Source organism: Ictidomys tridecemlineatus, chromosome 5, assembly GCF_052094955.1.
Source record: "Ictidomys tridecemlineatus isolate mIctTri1 chromosome 5, mIctTri1.hap1, whole genome shotgun sequence".
NCBI lineage: Eukaryota > Metazoa > Chordata > Mammalia > Rodentia > Sciuridae > Ictidomys > Ictidomys tridecemlineatus.
Window position 1 is genome coordinate 11,554,903 of NC_135481.1, and position 17,225 is coordinate 11,572,127.

General features: G+C 34.7%; 1 protein-coding gene across 1 annotated transcript in view; it reads right to left on the bottom strand.

The window, feature by feature from the left end:
* Nucleotides 1–17,225, bottom strand: part of Arih1 (ariadne RBR E3 ubiquitin protein ligase 1) — a 125,719-nt gene that overhangs the window by 7,711 nt on the left and 100,783 nt on the right. The window contains exons 6-10 of the mRNA XM_005316767.4: nt 12,570–12,636; nt 11,123–11,229; nt 8,702–8,744; nt 8,129–8,200; nt 4,201–4,331 (exon numbers count right to left, since the gene is read on the bottom strand). Of these exons, the coding sequence (XP_005316824.1) occupies nt 4,201–4,331; nt 8,129–8,200; nt 8,702–8,744; nt 11,123–11,229; nt 12,570–12,636 (420 nt within the window). The remainder of the gene's footprint in view (nt 1–4,200; nt 4,332–8,128; nt 8,201–8,701; nt 8,745–11,122; nt 11,230–12,569; nt 12,637–17,225) is intronic.

Below are 17,225 nucleotides of genomic sequence, written 5' to 3' on the forward strand. Positions count from 1 at the left end.
AAGGGTTGTTTAATGTCATACACTCCTACTGTTTGAATTCTCTGTATAATATTCAATCCATTCTCTACTCAGTAATAGGGAACTCTCTTCATCTTCTGAGGCAGTGCGTTCCAAATCAGCTTATTCATTCATTTATTTTATTTACTTTTTGGTTGTAACTGGACACAATATCTTTATTTTATTTATTGATTTATTTTTATGTGGTGCTGAGGATCGAACCCAGGGCCTCCCACATGCTAGGCTAGCGCTCTACTGCTGAGCCACAATCCCAGCCCCTCAGCTTATTTATGATTATTAGAAAACACTGTTATCTAGAAGTTCCATTTACTATAAGTAATTTCTAACTCCATTCTTATCTCCTAGGCCACCTGTTATTCAAGCCTAATACTTCTGATTTTCTAGAGTTATTCACCTTATTTGCCAATAATTGGCACCCTACTCTGTAACAGACGCTGTGCTATGTGCTTTACATGCTATTATACTTAATTACTATATATCTTACTAAAGTAAGTACTTACTAAATATCATGCATTTGGCTAAGGAGTGTAAATGCACTATCACATTTAATCCCCTCAAAACACCTTATAAAATATGTATTTCTGTCTTTATTGAACAGATAAAGGATTGTATTGGGTGCGGGGGGGGGGGGGGGGAGGGAATACTGGGGATTGAATCCATAGGCACTTTACCACTGACCTACATCCCCAACCCTTTTTATTTTTCACTTTGAGACAACGTTTCACACTAAGTTGCTTGGAGACTCCCTTAATTGCTGAGACTGGCCTCAAACTTGTGATCTTCCTGCCTCAGCCTCCCAAGTTAATGAGATCACAGATCTGTGTCATCATATTTGGCTTAAGAATTACATTTAGAGAATAAGCAATACACACAAAGAGGAATTTCAGAGCTGGTAATTAAAACTTACACTTGCCTGTCAATGAATACTCATGGTCTTATCCAATGAGTATATTACCCACAAGCTAATGTCCTGTCTTAAGAATCTTTTTTACTCCAAAGGGAGTTTTTTGTTTGTTTGTTAAAAAAAAAAAAAAAAAAAAAAAAAAACAGCCCTCCCTCCTAAAGGAAGAGTTTTTAATTTAAATCATGTGAAATTGGAGCTGTTGTTCCAGCTTATCTAGATTTGCAGGGGAGGTGTGGAGAGGGATGTGCATGGGACTGAACCCAGGGCTTTGCATATGCTACAACCACTGAGTTATGCTCCCAGTTCCTTAAGGATATAACATTCAATGTATTTTCAATCTCTCTCTCAAGTTAGTCCAAAATGTATATGATTCATCTATTCAAGAAAATTACCAATAAAATTGATCAGAAAAGCAGTATACACTTAATATATTTGGGAGGAGGGGGAGACAAGAAAATCTCAAATATTCCTGCCTATATTCACTGATTTGGCCCAAAACTTCTCAATCCACAATTAAATACCTTGCTGAAGCCTAGAAAACATCCTATATACTCTATCCTCCTATTTAAATCATTTTATACTAGAATTTAACATGAGACAAAAAATAAGTTATGTAGTTCAAGTGTAGTTTTTTGGAATCAAATCACAAATATTAGAAACCTGGAATAACATTTTATCTGCTCCCAGTCTTTGATATATCTGTATTTTCCACAATTACTCAGAAATAATCAACTGAGCTCATCTTCAAGTTTCTGAAGTAACCCAGACAACAATTCACTGAAGTCAGGAGATTTAATATTGATTTTCCCATCTTGATCATAATCCTTGCCAGAGAATGAACACTCTATTCAACTTAACCTAAAGATAACTTCCCTTACCTATACTGGTCAACTATTAATATCTTGTCTATATACTGCATATTTTAAAAAGTAACTTAAAAAATATTTATTAGCCTCATCCCATTCTGGGCTTCACCCTGCCACCATGGTATAGATTTTAAGGCTAAGAAAACAAATAATTAGCATTCATCTATATTTCTAACTCAAATAACTTTGGAATGATATATTGACAATTCTGAGGCACTTAAAGATGTAAATAGGAAATAAAATATCATGATTCATTTGCAATGTCAGCATGCATAAAGGTAAGGCACAGCAGCATTTTCTGACACCTGTCAAGGTCATTATTCATTCTTCTATATCTAACATCTGTTTTATACCCTTTTCAGGTTTCAGTACAACATATTTTAAATCTGAGTATGATTAGAGATGATATTACACAAACATATACATCTTTAATAACTATTCTTCTTTACCCTCTCCCCTAATCAAGAGGCTTTTTTGTTTGTTTTTCTCACAAGAGCACAAGATAAATTTACTTTCTAAGAACAATCTAATCCTCCAATATGCCTTCTCAAAATTTAGATAACCTGACTGGCTATACCTGGAATACCCTTTTCTTGGCTCTAGCAAATGCACATTTTCTTTACCCTCCCCAAATGATCCAAAGTCTTTAGAATACTGCAGCTCGCTCGCTCGCTCTTTTAAACAACCCAATTTCTTTTTTTAAATTTTGTTTATTTTTATGTGGTGCTGAGGATCAAGCCCAGTGCCTTATTCACTCAAGGTTGAGTACTCTACCACTCAGTCACAACCCCAGCCCCAGAATACTTCATCTCTAATCATACACTTTTCTCATAGTATATTGTTCACTTATATTACAATGACAAAATTTCTTTACTGGAACTTAATCAGTCAGAAAAACTGGCAGAAGTTGTCTTAATGACAAATGTCATTGTCTACGTTCACATCTTCTTTACTTTTTCTTGAACCTGCATCCGCTTTCCTCCCATCTACTCTCTACAAAGTGCAAAAATTATGAGATAATGTATATAAAGTGTTTTTTGTTGGTTTTTTTGGTGTGTGTGTGTGTGTTGCTAGCAATTGAACCCAGGGCCTTGTGCATGCAACGCAGGCACTTTACCAATTGAGCTATATCCCCAGCCTTTGTAAAGCTCTTAATACAGAACCTTCTCATCATCTAAAAAACAGTTTGAACTCTGTCACTCCCACTTAAAATCCTGTGATAACACCCAAATTACTAGGCTCCAGTGTCTTTCTGAACTCTTTTCCTATTCCCCACAGGGTCACAGACTCAAAAAGGCAAATAACAAAAATTAGTAGTGGGCCCTTTGACATTTTCACTATTGTCAAAAAAGTGCTAGCTCCCATTTTTCTCAAAACTCAAGGCATCCACAGTCTAACTTTGACATTTCCAAATAAAAACTATTAATTGAGTAAAAGTATGTTTTACTTACTAAATGAAGAACAATGGTGCCATGTCACAAAGTTAGCACACTACATAAAAAAATTATGCACATGTGGATTCGTCCAATTGTAGATTTAAAAAATATATATTTTTTGGGAAAATGCGTCTTTACTAAATATGTACAATTTTTTTTTACTTGTCATTGTTCCCTAAACAATAAAACAACTATTTGTAGCATTTTCATTGCATTAGGCAATATATTATCATCTACAGATGATTTAAAATATATAGGATGACGTGTGCAGGTTTACACAAATACTGTAATATTTTTTATAAAGCACGTGAGCATTCCCAAATATGGATATCCACACAAGGGGTCCTGGAACCCAATTCCCAGAGGATGCCAAGGAACAGTTATATATGTAACTAGGGTTATTATCCTTCAGTCTTGGGGGGGGGGGGGGAGAAACATATCAAACTGAAAGGCAAAGACACTTAAAAAGACTGCTTCCCAGTCTTAGTTGCTTGTTACCAAAGAGAAACATAGGTCTTAAGAAAATAAAAACATGGACTTTTGCTGGGCAATGCTACAATTTTTACAAGTTTTATATAAAATATTGGTCTAATGATGTCTGGGTTGGGTTTTCTCAAAAGCTCTTACTTCCAATTATTGCCTAGAGAGACATTTGAGGTGATGAAAAAGTCACATCCTTTTCACATCATTCTCCCTTGTTCATGCTGCTCCTTTTGCCCTAAATGTATTTCCTACTACTTTTTCAATTAATGAGCTCTCAGCTCTTTTAAAAAGTTCATCTCAGCTGTTACCACCTCTGTGAAACATGCTCTGTGGATATTTTGTATATCCTTCTCTTGTGACACAGCTCACATATCAACTTTTGTTTATTTAGTTCCCAGGACAGTAAACTTGTTGAGATAGAAATATTACTCAAAAATCCGTGGCACATATCACATACTTATGTGAATATATTCTTCCATTTCCCCCAACCTACCAGGCAGATCCATGTGGTTCCCAAGGGCCAAGACACACCCAGCAAAACTCTGCTTTACAGTTCTGGTTACGACAGACCATGTGATTACAACCGCCATCCTTCTCAATTGTGACATGGCATTTGGGACATTCCTATGAAGAGAAACTATAAAGTTGGTGTCAATGCTACACTAGATTGTATTACTAACACTGAGGAGAAGCCTTGGTTTACTTATTGTAGTTAATACATGTAAAGCACTTAGAACAGTGTCAAACATTTAATAAGTACTATTAAAAATGAGTTGAATCAATCACTACTACAGAGTTTAAAATACACAATAATTTATGGACACCGCCTACACACAAACCAAGTGCTATCGATTGAACCAGGGGCAGACTACTACTAAGTTACACCTCTAGCCCTTTTCATTTTGAGACAGGGTCTCACTAAGTTGCCCATGCTAGCCTCAAACTTGTGATCCTTCCTCAACCTCCTATGTTGCTGTGATTTATAGGCATGTGCCATCACACCCAATCTACAAATTTATTAAGGGGGGGTTGAGCAACAAAAACACGTTAAGTACTTTCAATCAGATACATAGTAACCATTTTATAAAAAGTAAAATATTTTTTCCTGTAAATATATTCTCTACTATCATCTAGAAATAATTATAGAGTATTTTCTTCCTTTATCCTATATCCCATGCACTGTTCTCAGTGCTTTGTATGCATCAACTCATAATCCTTATGGTAGTATTATTTTTATTTTCATTTGTGAGATGAATAAACTATGGAAGAAAAAAACAATAAAGAACCTAGTTCTTGGTCACAAAGGTAGGAAATGATAAAGTCAGGATCCATACCCAAGTAATCTGTCCTTGCCTGACAGGCAAGCAGGAAATTAGGACATGATTATTAATATAAAGTCATAATATGTTTCCCAACTTTCTTTGGCCAAATACCTATATTTTAAATTCTTTACAGTGTGACTCATTAACTATGCTACAGAGAAAAATATGAGATTGTTTTCTCCAAGTTTGTTTCATTTTCTTAGTCTCTGGTAAACTGAAGTTTCAGATCTATCAGGCCTTTTTTGTTTTTGAAAAATCTTGGGGGGGGATATCAATCTTACATTATATTAAACCAAGAAGGTGGAAAATTTGTATCTTTTTGTTGTTGTATTTGCATATTTATGTCTGATGACTTTAGCCTCCTTAAGAGAGGGCTGATCTATTTGTACAATTTGACCCTTTTCAAACAGACTGCACACTGCTGACAAACTATACTAATTTTAAACAGGCCAATATGGCAATTTTTTATTATATATATTTTAGATCAAAATTTTTAAATCATTCACTTAAGAAATTTTACATATTGCCAAAGAAGCAAATTTTAGGCATAAAATAGGTTTCATTCTACATTTCTTAAACAAAGAGTATTAAGCCTTCAAAATATTAAAGATACCAAGAAAGTCTGCAAGTATACCCAAGAAGCTAATAACAATACTTAAACCTTGAAATTTCTTAAACCTCTCGAGAGAAAAAAAAATTTTCAGTTTAAACAGGCCAATATGGCAATTTTTTATTATATATATTTTAGATCAAAATTTTTAAATCATTCACTTAAGAAATTTTACATATTGCCAAAGAAGCAAATTTTAGGCATAAAATAGGTTTCATTCTACATTTCTTAAACAAAGAGTATTAAGCCTTCAAAATATTAAAGATACCAAGAAAGTCTGCAAGTATACCCAAGAAGCTAATAACAATACTTAAACCTTGAAATTTCTTAAACCTCTCGAGAGAAAAAAAAATTTTCAGTTTTACTGCAGAACTACTGACTGATTAAATTTGTTATTTATCACAAACTGACATTCTTCTTTGGTAATCTGCCTTATAGCCAAACCAAACATATCCAAGCCTATACTACCTATTTTAAAGATCTTGGAGGCCAACAGTATCTCTCTAAATATAGAAAGAAGATGAATATTATTTAAACAAACAACTTAGTGAAAATATAGCTGCCCTCTTCTTCTAAACATTAACATAGGACACATTAAAGAATTTGGAACATTAACGAACATTTCTGATGGGTAACCCTTCAATTTTCAAAAAGAAATGCTTAACTAGGAAATTCTTTTAAAATAGCAATAGAAGTTACTACCTTCATGACATCACAGTACATTTAACAAGATTTCCTTCAGTGATGTGTAGTATGCTTACCATGATGGTTGGAAAGAACATAAAAATATTGATTGCTGCCATATATATCGTAAAGATTCAGGAAACTGTTTTGTGTGACAAATCTCACTGTTTTAACTGCTAACGCTTTCTAGGAAAGAGAAACATATACTTGCACCATACATGTAAGTATAAGCAAGGTATATCCTTAAAAGTATGTGTTGACCGCAGATTAGAAAAAGTACAAAGCTATAACTAGTACTGGTCAAATAACTCAAGTTTTTATTTTTTAAGTGGAAAATTTTATTTTTCATTTTTAGTTGCTGATAGACCTTTATTTATTTATATGCGGTGCCGAGAACTGAACCCAGTTCCTCACACAAGCCAGACAAGTGTGCTACCACTGAGCCACAGTCACATCCCAAATAACTCAGGTTCTTTAAAGCACCATCTTTATATGTGAAACAGACAATGAATCAATCACCTATCATTCATTACCCAAGTCGTTTACTATACAGACAAGACTGATTTAAATAGGATATAGAATTTTTTAAAAAAAATTTATAAATATTTTTAGTTGTTGATGGACCTTTATTTTATTCTTTTATTTCTATGTGGTGCTGAGAATCTAACTCAGTGCCTCACATATGCTAGGCAAGCAAGCAAGCACTCTACCACTAAGCCACAACCCCAGCCCAAGAATGAATCTTGGTACAACTTTTCTATTAAGAAACTAGCTGGAGACTGGGACTGTAGCTCAATGGTAGAGCGCCTGCCTTGCACGTGTGAGGCACTGGGTTCGATCCTCAGCACTACATGAAAATAAATAAAGATATCTGTCCATCTACAACTAAAAAAAAAAGAAAAAGAAAAAAGAAAGAAACTTGCTGTGTACACAGTTTGGATACAAAAGTGAATTTATTATTTAAAAGAGAAATGCTAAAAATTAATTTCATTTTTAAGATATTGGATCTGGTGTTAAGAAAGTGGTTTAGGGTAATAAAGAGATGAATTTTGAAACTAGAATCATGAGCAATGTACTTAAAAGAAAAAAAAAGGATAGACTGAACTATATATCCCCTTTCCCCACCGCTGTTTTTGTTTTGTTTTGTTTTTAATTGATACAGGGTTTTGCTATGTTACCCAGGCTAACCTCAAACTTGGTGATCCTCTTGTCTCGATCCTCCCAAGTAGCTAAGATTACAGGTATACACCTGGTTATTCAGAGGCAAATCTTTTGCTAAGTCATAATTCACAAATTTAACATGAAGTAGACTTGGAGAGACTGTTTTATTAACCTGGTTCAATTATATAATAAAAACTTAACGGTTCCTCAATTACTGTGCTCAAATCCTACCCCTAATTAATAAGTTCTAAAAAGTAAAACTGAAGATTTAAGGAAGAAATGTAAATTAGTCTAATAAGACTCAAGCTAGGTAGAGTGCACTTCTACAATACACCTATATATTAAAGGCCAATCAAGAATAAATTCCAGACAAGAAAAATTCACAGCTTTTTCTTCAAAGGAAACAAATGCTTTTACAATAAAAGAAAACTAAAGCTGAGTAACTCTGCACACTCAGTATAATACTCAATACTTTAAAATAAAGGGAAATTATTAATAGATAATTATTCTTTCGGGGGGTGCTTGATGGAGATGAAAAAGTGTCACAAGGCTAATTTATAGGTAAATTTATAGCTTTTGCCAATGCTGACACACGTATCCTTATCACTTTCATTACGAACAGTTACTGAAGAAAAAGCACCAACCTTTGTGTTGGCTGCAATCCAATTGGAGGTTTCACTGTCATCATCACACTTTTTAATCCACTTCTTTAACCACTGTTTGAAAACAATAACTGTTAGAGTATTTAAAAAGGTTTAAAAAAAGCAGAGAAAATTCCTTGGCACTTAATTAAAGCCAAGCTTAAATGTAAAAGTCAAAGAACAAGATTATCACTAGACTTACTTTCTCCTGAACCAGGGAAATCTTATAACTGTAATATCTGCTGTACATAAAAATCAACCAAAGGAGGATTTTTCTCTAGCACCAACTGAGTGGGAAGTATAGAGCTTAAAGAAAAGTTGAGCTACAAGGAGTGCTATTCCCCTAATAACAAATCCTACTGAAAGGTGCCTTAACCACGACTAAGGTAATAATAATGAACTACCTAGATTTTTCCCCAAGGAATATTCCCTGAATACTTGCAATAATCACCTGAAATAAAAATTTCACAAAAAATTTTTCTATTTATCAACAGATAACAAAGTCACTAGCTGTATTTCCAGCAAGGCTTAAAAACACATCATCCCATTATTTAAAAATGAAAATGTCTAACTCACCTTACATTTAACAGGATCATGCCAATTTTCTCCACAGTTAAAGCTGTTAGGTGACACAAAGAATTAAAAGAAGGAATTCCTACTAACCCTTACCCTTACAAACCACCCACCCATTTGATGCTTTTTAGTTTCAATTTCTAGTCACTGGCAAACAAAAGGGCAGGGCAGGGACCATGATTTTATAGCAAATTACTTGGGAATTCAGTATGTATCAGGACTATCCTGTAGTGATTACGCAAACATTTGTGAAATGAAGAACAACCAGACAATGCATTGATGACAATTTCTTAACAGTTGTTGCTAGGGTACTGCAGACTGTACTGAGAAGGTTCAACTAATGCTTTATCAGAATGCATTCAATTTTTCATAGCACCCCAAATGAAGAGTCTGACTTGTATAGGTCAATTATATTCAGGAAACGAACAAGCACATCTTTGTGTAACTTTAGATATCATCAATATCACAGAAAAAGAAATGGTACCTGGCCAAGGTATAAAATATGTCTAAATATTCTCTAAGTGTAAACACAGACACACACAGACACACACACACACACACACACACACACACACAAAAGATTAAATTTTGGAACTAGAATCATGAGCAATGTACTTCAAAACAAAAAGTCAAGAGCCTCATTCAGCCACCCCTCCCTTTTCTTTTTTTAAATTTTGAGACAGGTCTCACTAAGTTGCCAAGGCAATTATTTTTTTTAATATTTATTTTATAGTTGGACACAATACCTTAACTTTATTTATTTTTTTATATGGTGCTGAGGATTGAACTCAGGGCCTCACATGTGCTAGGCAAGCACTCTACTGCTGAGCCACAACCCCAGCCTCCCCGGGTAATTATTAAGTTCACTGATAATTCATTTCTGCTTTCTAGGCTAATGGTACATGCAGCATTTATGAAATAAGGGTAGAGAGGTTATAATAAATTAAGAACAAACACAAAAGTTTATGAAAAACTAACCACAATATGGTTGATTAATGAGCTAATCCTATAATTTAGGAATACCAAAAATTCTTTTTGTCAAACAAAGGAATTTATCTATGTTGGGTATACCGGCAGTTTTGAGAATATTTATCATTAATGCATAAATCTAATTCTATATCTGTATTGAGGAAAAAAAGGTAAGGAATACCAACAAAATGCCTATTTCCCAACTCCAGAGGCTCTTGGTTTGATTGCCTTTTCATTCCTACTAAAGAGCTTCATAGGAATGGAAGATCATCTAGCCTTCCTTCTTGCTATGGTTCAAATGTTCGGCTGACTACGTCATGAGGGCTGCTGTTATGAACAGATCTGGTGCCCTTATAAAAGGTCTCAAAGAGATACAAGGACACATCAAGAAAGGTACCATCTATGAATAGACAGTGGGCCCTCACTGCACAACAAATCTGCTGGCATCTTGATCTGGGATTTCCCAGCCTGCATAACTATGAGAACTAAATTTCTGTTGTTTATAAGCTCACCCAGTTTATGGCATTTTGTCACAGCAGCCTGAACAGATTAAGACATAAAATTAGTACTGTGAAGTGGGGTTGCCATTTTATCAAAACCCTAAATGTAGAAGCTTATTTGGAAGTGGGTAAGGGGTAGTGTTTGGAGGTACATGCTAGAAAGAAAAACATTACTACGGGTGATTTTGGTAAGGTCTCAGAAAGAAGTATAAAAAAAGCTTCACCCATATCAGAAACACCTAAGTGGCAGTGAATAGAACCACCAAATTCACCTGAAATTTTTCATTATATGAATAATATTAATACTTGTCTGGGTGAAGAAAAAGTTTAAAAAGACTTGTGTAATGTGTTTGCTAAACTGGGATAATCTCTGAAAGTATAGTAAGAGCCTTACAGAACTCAACCTGATTAAAAAAACAAAAAACAAAAAACAAAAACCCCAAAATGAAAAGAACTAAAGTTCCTTGTTCAGATCTCTAAGTTTGCTCCCAGATAAGTTACAGTGGGGCATAAAGGAAAATGAGAGTATAACTGCATTTTTATCCCATGAAAAACAGTCACAGGGTTACAACATCAAAGACAGAGAAAACATTATTCAAGATGTGAGTTTTCCATTTAATTATATATATATATTATTTTTTTTAGATGTAGATGGACACTATACCTTTATTTTATTCATTTATTTTTATGTCGTGTTGACAATGGAATCCAGTGCCTCACATGTTAGGCAAGCACTCTACCACTGAGCCACAACTATAACCCTCCATGTAATTCTTACTTATAAATAAATAAATGCATACATACATACATACATACACACACACACACACACCCTATTTTTAACCAACATCACTCACTTCCCTGACTATAGTAAATTTTTTCCTACTATTTTATAACCAAGAATTTAAAAAAAAGCTACATGCACTACCTTCCATTTAGAAAATCATTTGCTTACCAAAATTGACGCCCACATTTGCAGCGAACAGGTTTAGCATCAGGATATTGAACTTTAACAACATGGTGGCAATCTGGGGCAGGACACCACTTTAACAGTCGATTGCACTAAAAGGCAAGTAAGAAAACTTAAAATGACAGCAAATTAAATAATCATGCAAAATCTCCTCACACACTTAGTGTGAGGAGTAAAGGACAGATGATGATAGAAGCATACAAAAGCCTGCTATGGTCTTCCATGGCAAACTTACAGATACACTGTTTGCTCAAGATTATTAATCCCTTAAAGACCTAGTTTTATGAAATACACAAACTACCTTCTTATTTTATTAGCAAAATCCCGTGAGAAATTTTTAAAGTATTCATTATGTGATTATAAAAAATAGTTTACTTATGATTGTACTCCAGGGAAATTTTCATGAAATACAGGAAAACTATGTGTTTCTACTTGGGGAAGGTGTTTAGAGGCTACAATAAAGTTTAAGATAGGTTAATGCATATATATGTGATTCCTCCTAAAGTTAGTTACTAAACAACAGGGCAATCTGCATTTTGGTTCTTCAAAAGGAAATATACCTTCTTCTTTTATTTATAAATTTGGTAGTGCTGGGGATCAAACCCAGTGCCTCACAGTCTAGAGAAGTGTTCTGCCACTAAGCCATACCTCAGCCTGGAAATATAACATTAAAAGTATTTTTGTTAGGGAAAAAAAAACATGGCTCAAAGCAATATTATGCACTCGATTCCAAACTACACTGAAGCTGGGCAAGATGGGGCATATGCCTGTAATTCTAGCTACTCAAGAGACTTCAGACAGAAAGGTGCCATTTTCCAATTTACCCCCTAACAGAAATAATAACTATTTTCTAGAAGTCCATTAATGCTTTCTGTAGCAAATATTCAATCCTGCAATGGGAGCAGAAAAGCAGTCATAAAACAAATGGCTATAGACTTGTACTAATAAATCTTTATTTACAAACACAGGCAGGCCATAATTCACCAACCTCTGCTCTAAGAAAGAAATATAACAAAAGAAAATACTGTTCATTATTATTAAATTTAGTTAATGGGACCTAAAACAAACAAAGAAATAGTGTTAGAATCCCAAGAAAGATTAAACATGACATAATTAATCATCTACTGCAATTCTCTATAAGGGATAAAGAATATTGTAAAAATTTTAATATCAAAGCTCAAGATCTATGAAGAGAGATCTACTTATTGGATTGTCATACCCTTTGAGAATAAAGATGCTTGGCTGTAGTTTGTAAATATGGTATAAGTGCTTCTTATTTTCAACAGGTTGTATGTTTGCTTGTTTTCTTGGGTGCTGTGGATCAAACCAAGCACCTCACCAATGAGAGGTATATACTCTGAGCTACATCCCCACACTGTAAGTTTATAAAAGTAATATCTATTTTAATAAACAGAATTCTGATTTCACTTACCTCTACAAAGCTATTTGTTATTAAATGCTGATACTTTAATTTAACTTTTGAATCTGTTATCAGGCGCCTAAAACCAAGAATAAAAACAATTAGGAAGTTTTTAGCCAATAGTATTTTCCATATTTATAACATATAATTTAAAAAACTGTTTATGCTATGGTAATCAAAACTGTTCTACATGGAAGACACAACTACACTTACGCTATCAACAAATCTAACTCATCAAAATAATTTCCAACTTTCTACAGTTTAGACAGTTTCTTCATGTTTCTTATAGTCTAAATATTCTGTGTCTGTTTACACCAAGTGTGTATTATAAACCTAAAGACTTACCAACTATTGCCAAGTTAAGCTCACTTCAGAGACTTCTGACTCTGATATTATCATGCCTTAACACAGCAATTCTTTTATTTATTTTCCTTTAGATCCCCACTCAAACTGGTGTGTGAAATAAGGCAGATGTTGAGAGGAATGTTAAAGAATGAATTTGCATTTTGTGATACCTAAACTTTATATAATTTTTAGGGTCTTTTTCATTTGGGAATTCTTTGCCATTTATTGGAAATATTTATTGACTGCAAACTGGCTTCCTTTGTCCACCCTGAACACTTTATAATTCACAACAATTTCTATGACGCACAACAGAAGCTCATAAAAGTGAGAAACCCTGAAACTTTAGTTTACTTTTATGGTAAAGACCCTTCTGAATGTGTTATAAGAAAATGATGTTGAAGTGGGATGGGAAAAGGGAATGGGGAAGATAACTACTGATGAGGCCAAGAAGAACTATATTGAACATGCATGGGGTCTACCCCACTGAAGTTTTTTAAATGAACAGGACAAGTCTGGTTTCACCTAATTCTTAAGCTTCATATCTTTTTACTCTGCCCTTCCATAAGATCGTACCCTGTACTATGCCATTTTTTAAAAACTCCTGTCATCTATATTCTTATATTTCCTGAAAATTAGCAAGTACAACTCTTCCTCAGAGGTATCGCTTAAGACTGCCTCCCTTGGAAATGAAAGCAGAGAATGTCATGATGGGGTTCTGAAGTGGGACAGACCATGTTTAAGTAATGACTTCATAACACCCTAGCTATGAATTGAGGATTAGTCCTTTGAACTCTTTATGTTCCTCAGCTTACTAAATCTGCAAAACAGCAGAAATGAAAAGTTGTGAGTGCCTGGCAAATACTAAGCACCAAATAAATACTAATTGCTATATTATATTACTTCAATCAGTTGAAATATATTATTATTCACTCAAGGAAGCCTTTCCTGATAATTCACCACAGCAGTCTAGATGTAGAACCCCTCTTAGTTTGCCTGGCATCTAAAACCTCTCCTTTATAGAACTCATTGTAATTTTAGACAGTTAACTATATAATCACTTGCTTGATATCTTCCTGCTTACTTATAACCCCAAAATAAGTTCCACGAAAGGATCTTCTGTATTCAGCATGGTGCTTGGCCTGAAGAACATGTTCATTTCTTAAATGGGCAAATTACATTCACAGAGGTTGAAGATGAGATCTAAAAATAATTAATATATTTGATAGTTCCTCACACAGTTAAACACAGCATTACCATATGACCCAGCAACTCCTCTCCTAGGTATATATCAGGCCTTTATCAAAAAGGTGCAAACAACGTTCATATTTTCATACAACAAAAATATTCTCAAAAAAGTGGAAATATCCACATAATGGAACATTATTCACCAATAAAAATAAATGAAAAATTAATTCATATTTCAACACGGATGAACCTTGAAAACACTAGCTGAAAGAAGCAAGTCACCAAAGACCACATATTATGATTCCATTTTTATGAAATGTCCAGAATAGACAAATGCAGAGAGACAGAAAAGTGGTGGCTAGGAGAGGAGAGAATGGTTGAACGAATATTTTCCATGAAAATATTCCGGAATTAGGTAGTGATGATGGTTCTACCACATTACTAAAGCACTAAAAGTCCCTTAATTATATAACTTAAAATAATTAAAATGGTGACAATGTCACATGAATCTCACATCAATAAAAATAAAGGAAACATGAAACCCGAAGTTAGATGCTCAGGTTTGCAAAGAAACATAATGTACATCTATCATTCACTATTTCTCTGAACTAAAAAATTCCAATGATTTTCTCTTTTGGTGTTGGGGATTGAAGCCAGGGAAACATTACCACTGAGCTAAATCCCAGTCCTTTTTATTTTTTGAGACAGGATCTCACTAAATTGCTTAAGATCTCTCTAAGCAATTGAGAGTATAGATGTGTGCCACTGCACCTGGCTTCTAATGATTTTTTACAGCTGACCCTAGCTTAAGAAGTAGCTGTCTAAATCTGGCACATGGCCACAACTAGGATCTGTTAGTGTAAAGGTATGTTGATGGTGAAGACAATGATCTGTTTTACTTATGTTGAATTATAGTGCCAATACTCCTAATGGAATGCAGCTAACAGGTAAACAAAATAATCTCTAGTGAAAACTTATTATCTAGAAGAGCCAAAAGGGTCTACAAAGAAACTACTAGAGCTAATAAATGAATTCAGCAAAGTGGCAGGATATAAAATCAACATGCATAAATCAAAGGCATTCCTGTATATCAGCGACAAATCTTCTGAAATGGAAATGAGGAAAACCACCCCATTCACAATATCCTCAAAAAAAATAAAATACTTGGGAATCAACCTAACAAAAGAGGTGAAAGATTTATACAATGAAAACTACAGAACCCTAAAGAGAGAAATAGAAGAAGATCTTAGAAGGTGGAAAAATATAGCCTGTTCATGGATAGGCAGAACTAACATCATCAAAATGGCGATACTACCAAAAGTTCTCTATAGGTTCAATGCAATGCCAATCAAAATCCCAATGGCATTTCTTGTAGAAATAGATAAAGCAATCATGAAATTCATATGGAAAAAAAAAAAGACCCAGAATAGCAAAAGCAATTCTAAACAGGAAGTGTCAATCAGGAGGTAGAGCGATATCAGATTTCAAACTGTACTACAGAGCAATAGTAACAAAAACAGCATGGTACTGGTACCAAAACAGGTGGGTGGACCAATAGTACAGAATAGAGGACACAGAGACCAATCCACAAATCTACAACTATCTTATATTTGATAAAGGGGCATGCAATGGAGGAACGATAGCAACTTCAACAAATAGTGCTGGGAAAATAGTGCTGGAAATCCTTATGCAACAAAATGAAACTGAATCCCTTTCTCTCACCATGCACAAAAGTTAACTCAAAATGGATCAAGGAGCTTGATATCAGAGACTCTGCGTCTGATAGAAGAAAAAGTTGGCTCCGATCTACATATTGTGGGGTCAGGCTCCAAATTCCTTAATAGGACACCCATAGCACAAGAGTTAAAAACAAGAATCAACAAATGGGACTTACTCAAACTAAAAAGTTTTTTCTCAGAAAGAGAAACAATAAGAGAGGTAAATAGGGAGCCTACAACCTGGGAACAAATTTTTACTCCTCACACTTCAGATAGAGTCCTAATATCCAGAGTATACAAAGAACTCAAAAAATTAAACAATAAGAAAACAAATAACCCAATCAACAAATGGGCCAAGGACCTGAACAGAGGAGGACAATCAACCAATCAACAAGTACATGAAAAAATGCTCACCATCTCTAGCAGTCAGAGAAATGCAAATCAAAACCACCCTAAGATACCATCTCACTCCAGTAAGATTGGCAGCCATTATGAAGTCAAACAACAACAAGTGTTGGCAAGGATGTGGGGAAAAGGGCACACTTGTACATTGCTGGTGGGACTACAAATTGGTGCTGCCAATTTGGAAAGCAGTATGGAGATTCCTGGGAAAGCTGGGAATGGAACCACCATTTGACCCAGCTATTGCCCTTCTCGGACTATTCCCTGAAGACCTTAAAAGAGCATACTATAGGGATACTGCTACATCGATGTTCATAGCAGCACAATTCACAATAGCTAGACTGTGGAACCAATCTAGATGCCCTTCAATAGATGAATGGATTAAAAAAATGTGGCATTTAAACACAATGGAGTATTACTCAGCACTAAAAAATATGAAAATCATGGCATTTGCAGGGAAATGGATGGCATTAGAGCAGATTATGCTAAGTGAAACTAACCAATCCCTAAAAAACAAATGCCAAATGTCATCTTTGATATAAGGAGAACAAATAAGAACAGAGCAGGGAGGAAGAGCATGAGAAAAAGATTAACATTAAACAGGGACAAGAAGTGGGAGGGAAAGGGAGAGAAAAGGGAAATTGCATGGAAATGGAAGGAGAGGGCTGGGGATGTGGATCAAGCGGATCAAGCCTGGCATGCAAGGGACCCGGGTTGAATCCTCAGCACCACATACAAACAAAGATGCTGTGTCCGCTGAAAACTAAAAATAAATATTAAAAAAAAAATGGAAGGAGACCCTCATCGTTATACAAAATTACATATAAGAGGATGTGAGGGGAAAGGGAAAAAAAAAACAAGGGCAAGAAATGAATTACAGTAGATGGGGTAGAGAGGGATAGTAGAGAATAGGAAAGGTAGCAGAATACAACAGTCACTAGTATGGCAATATGTAAAAATGTGGATGTGTAACTGATGTGATTCTGCAATCTGTATATGGGACAAAAATGGGAGTTCA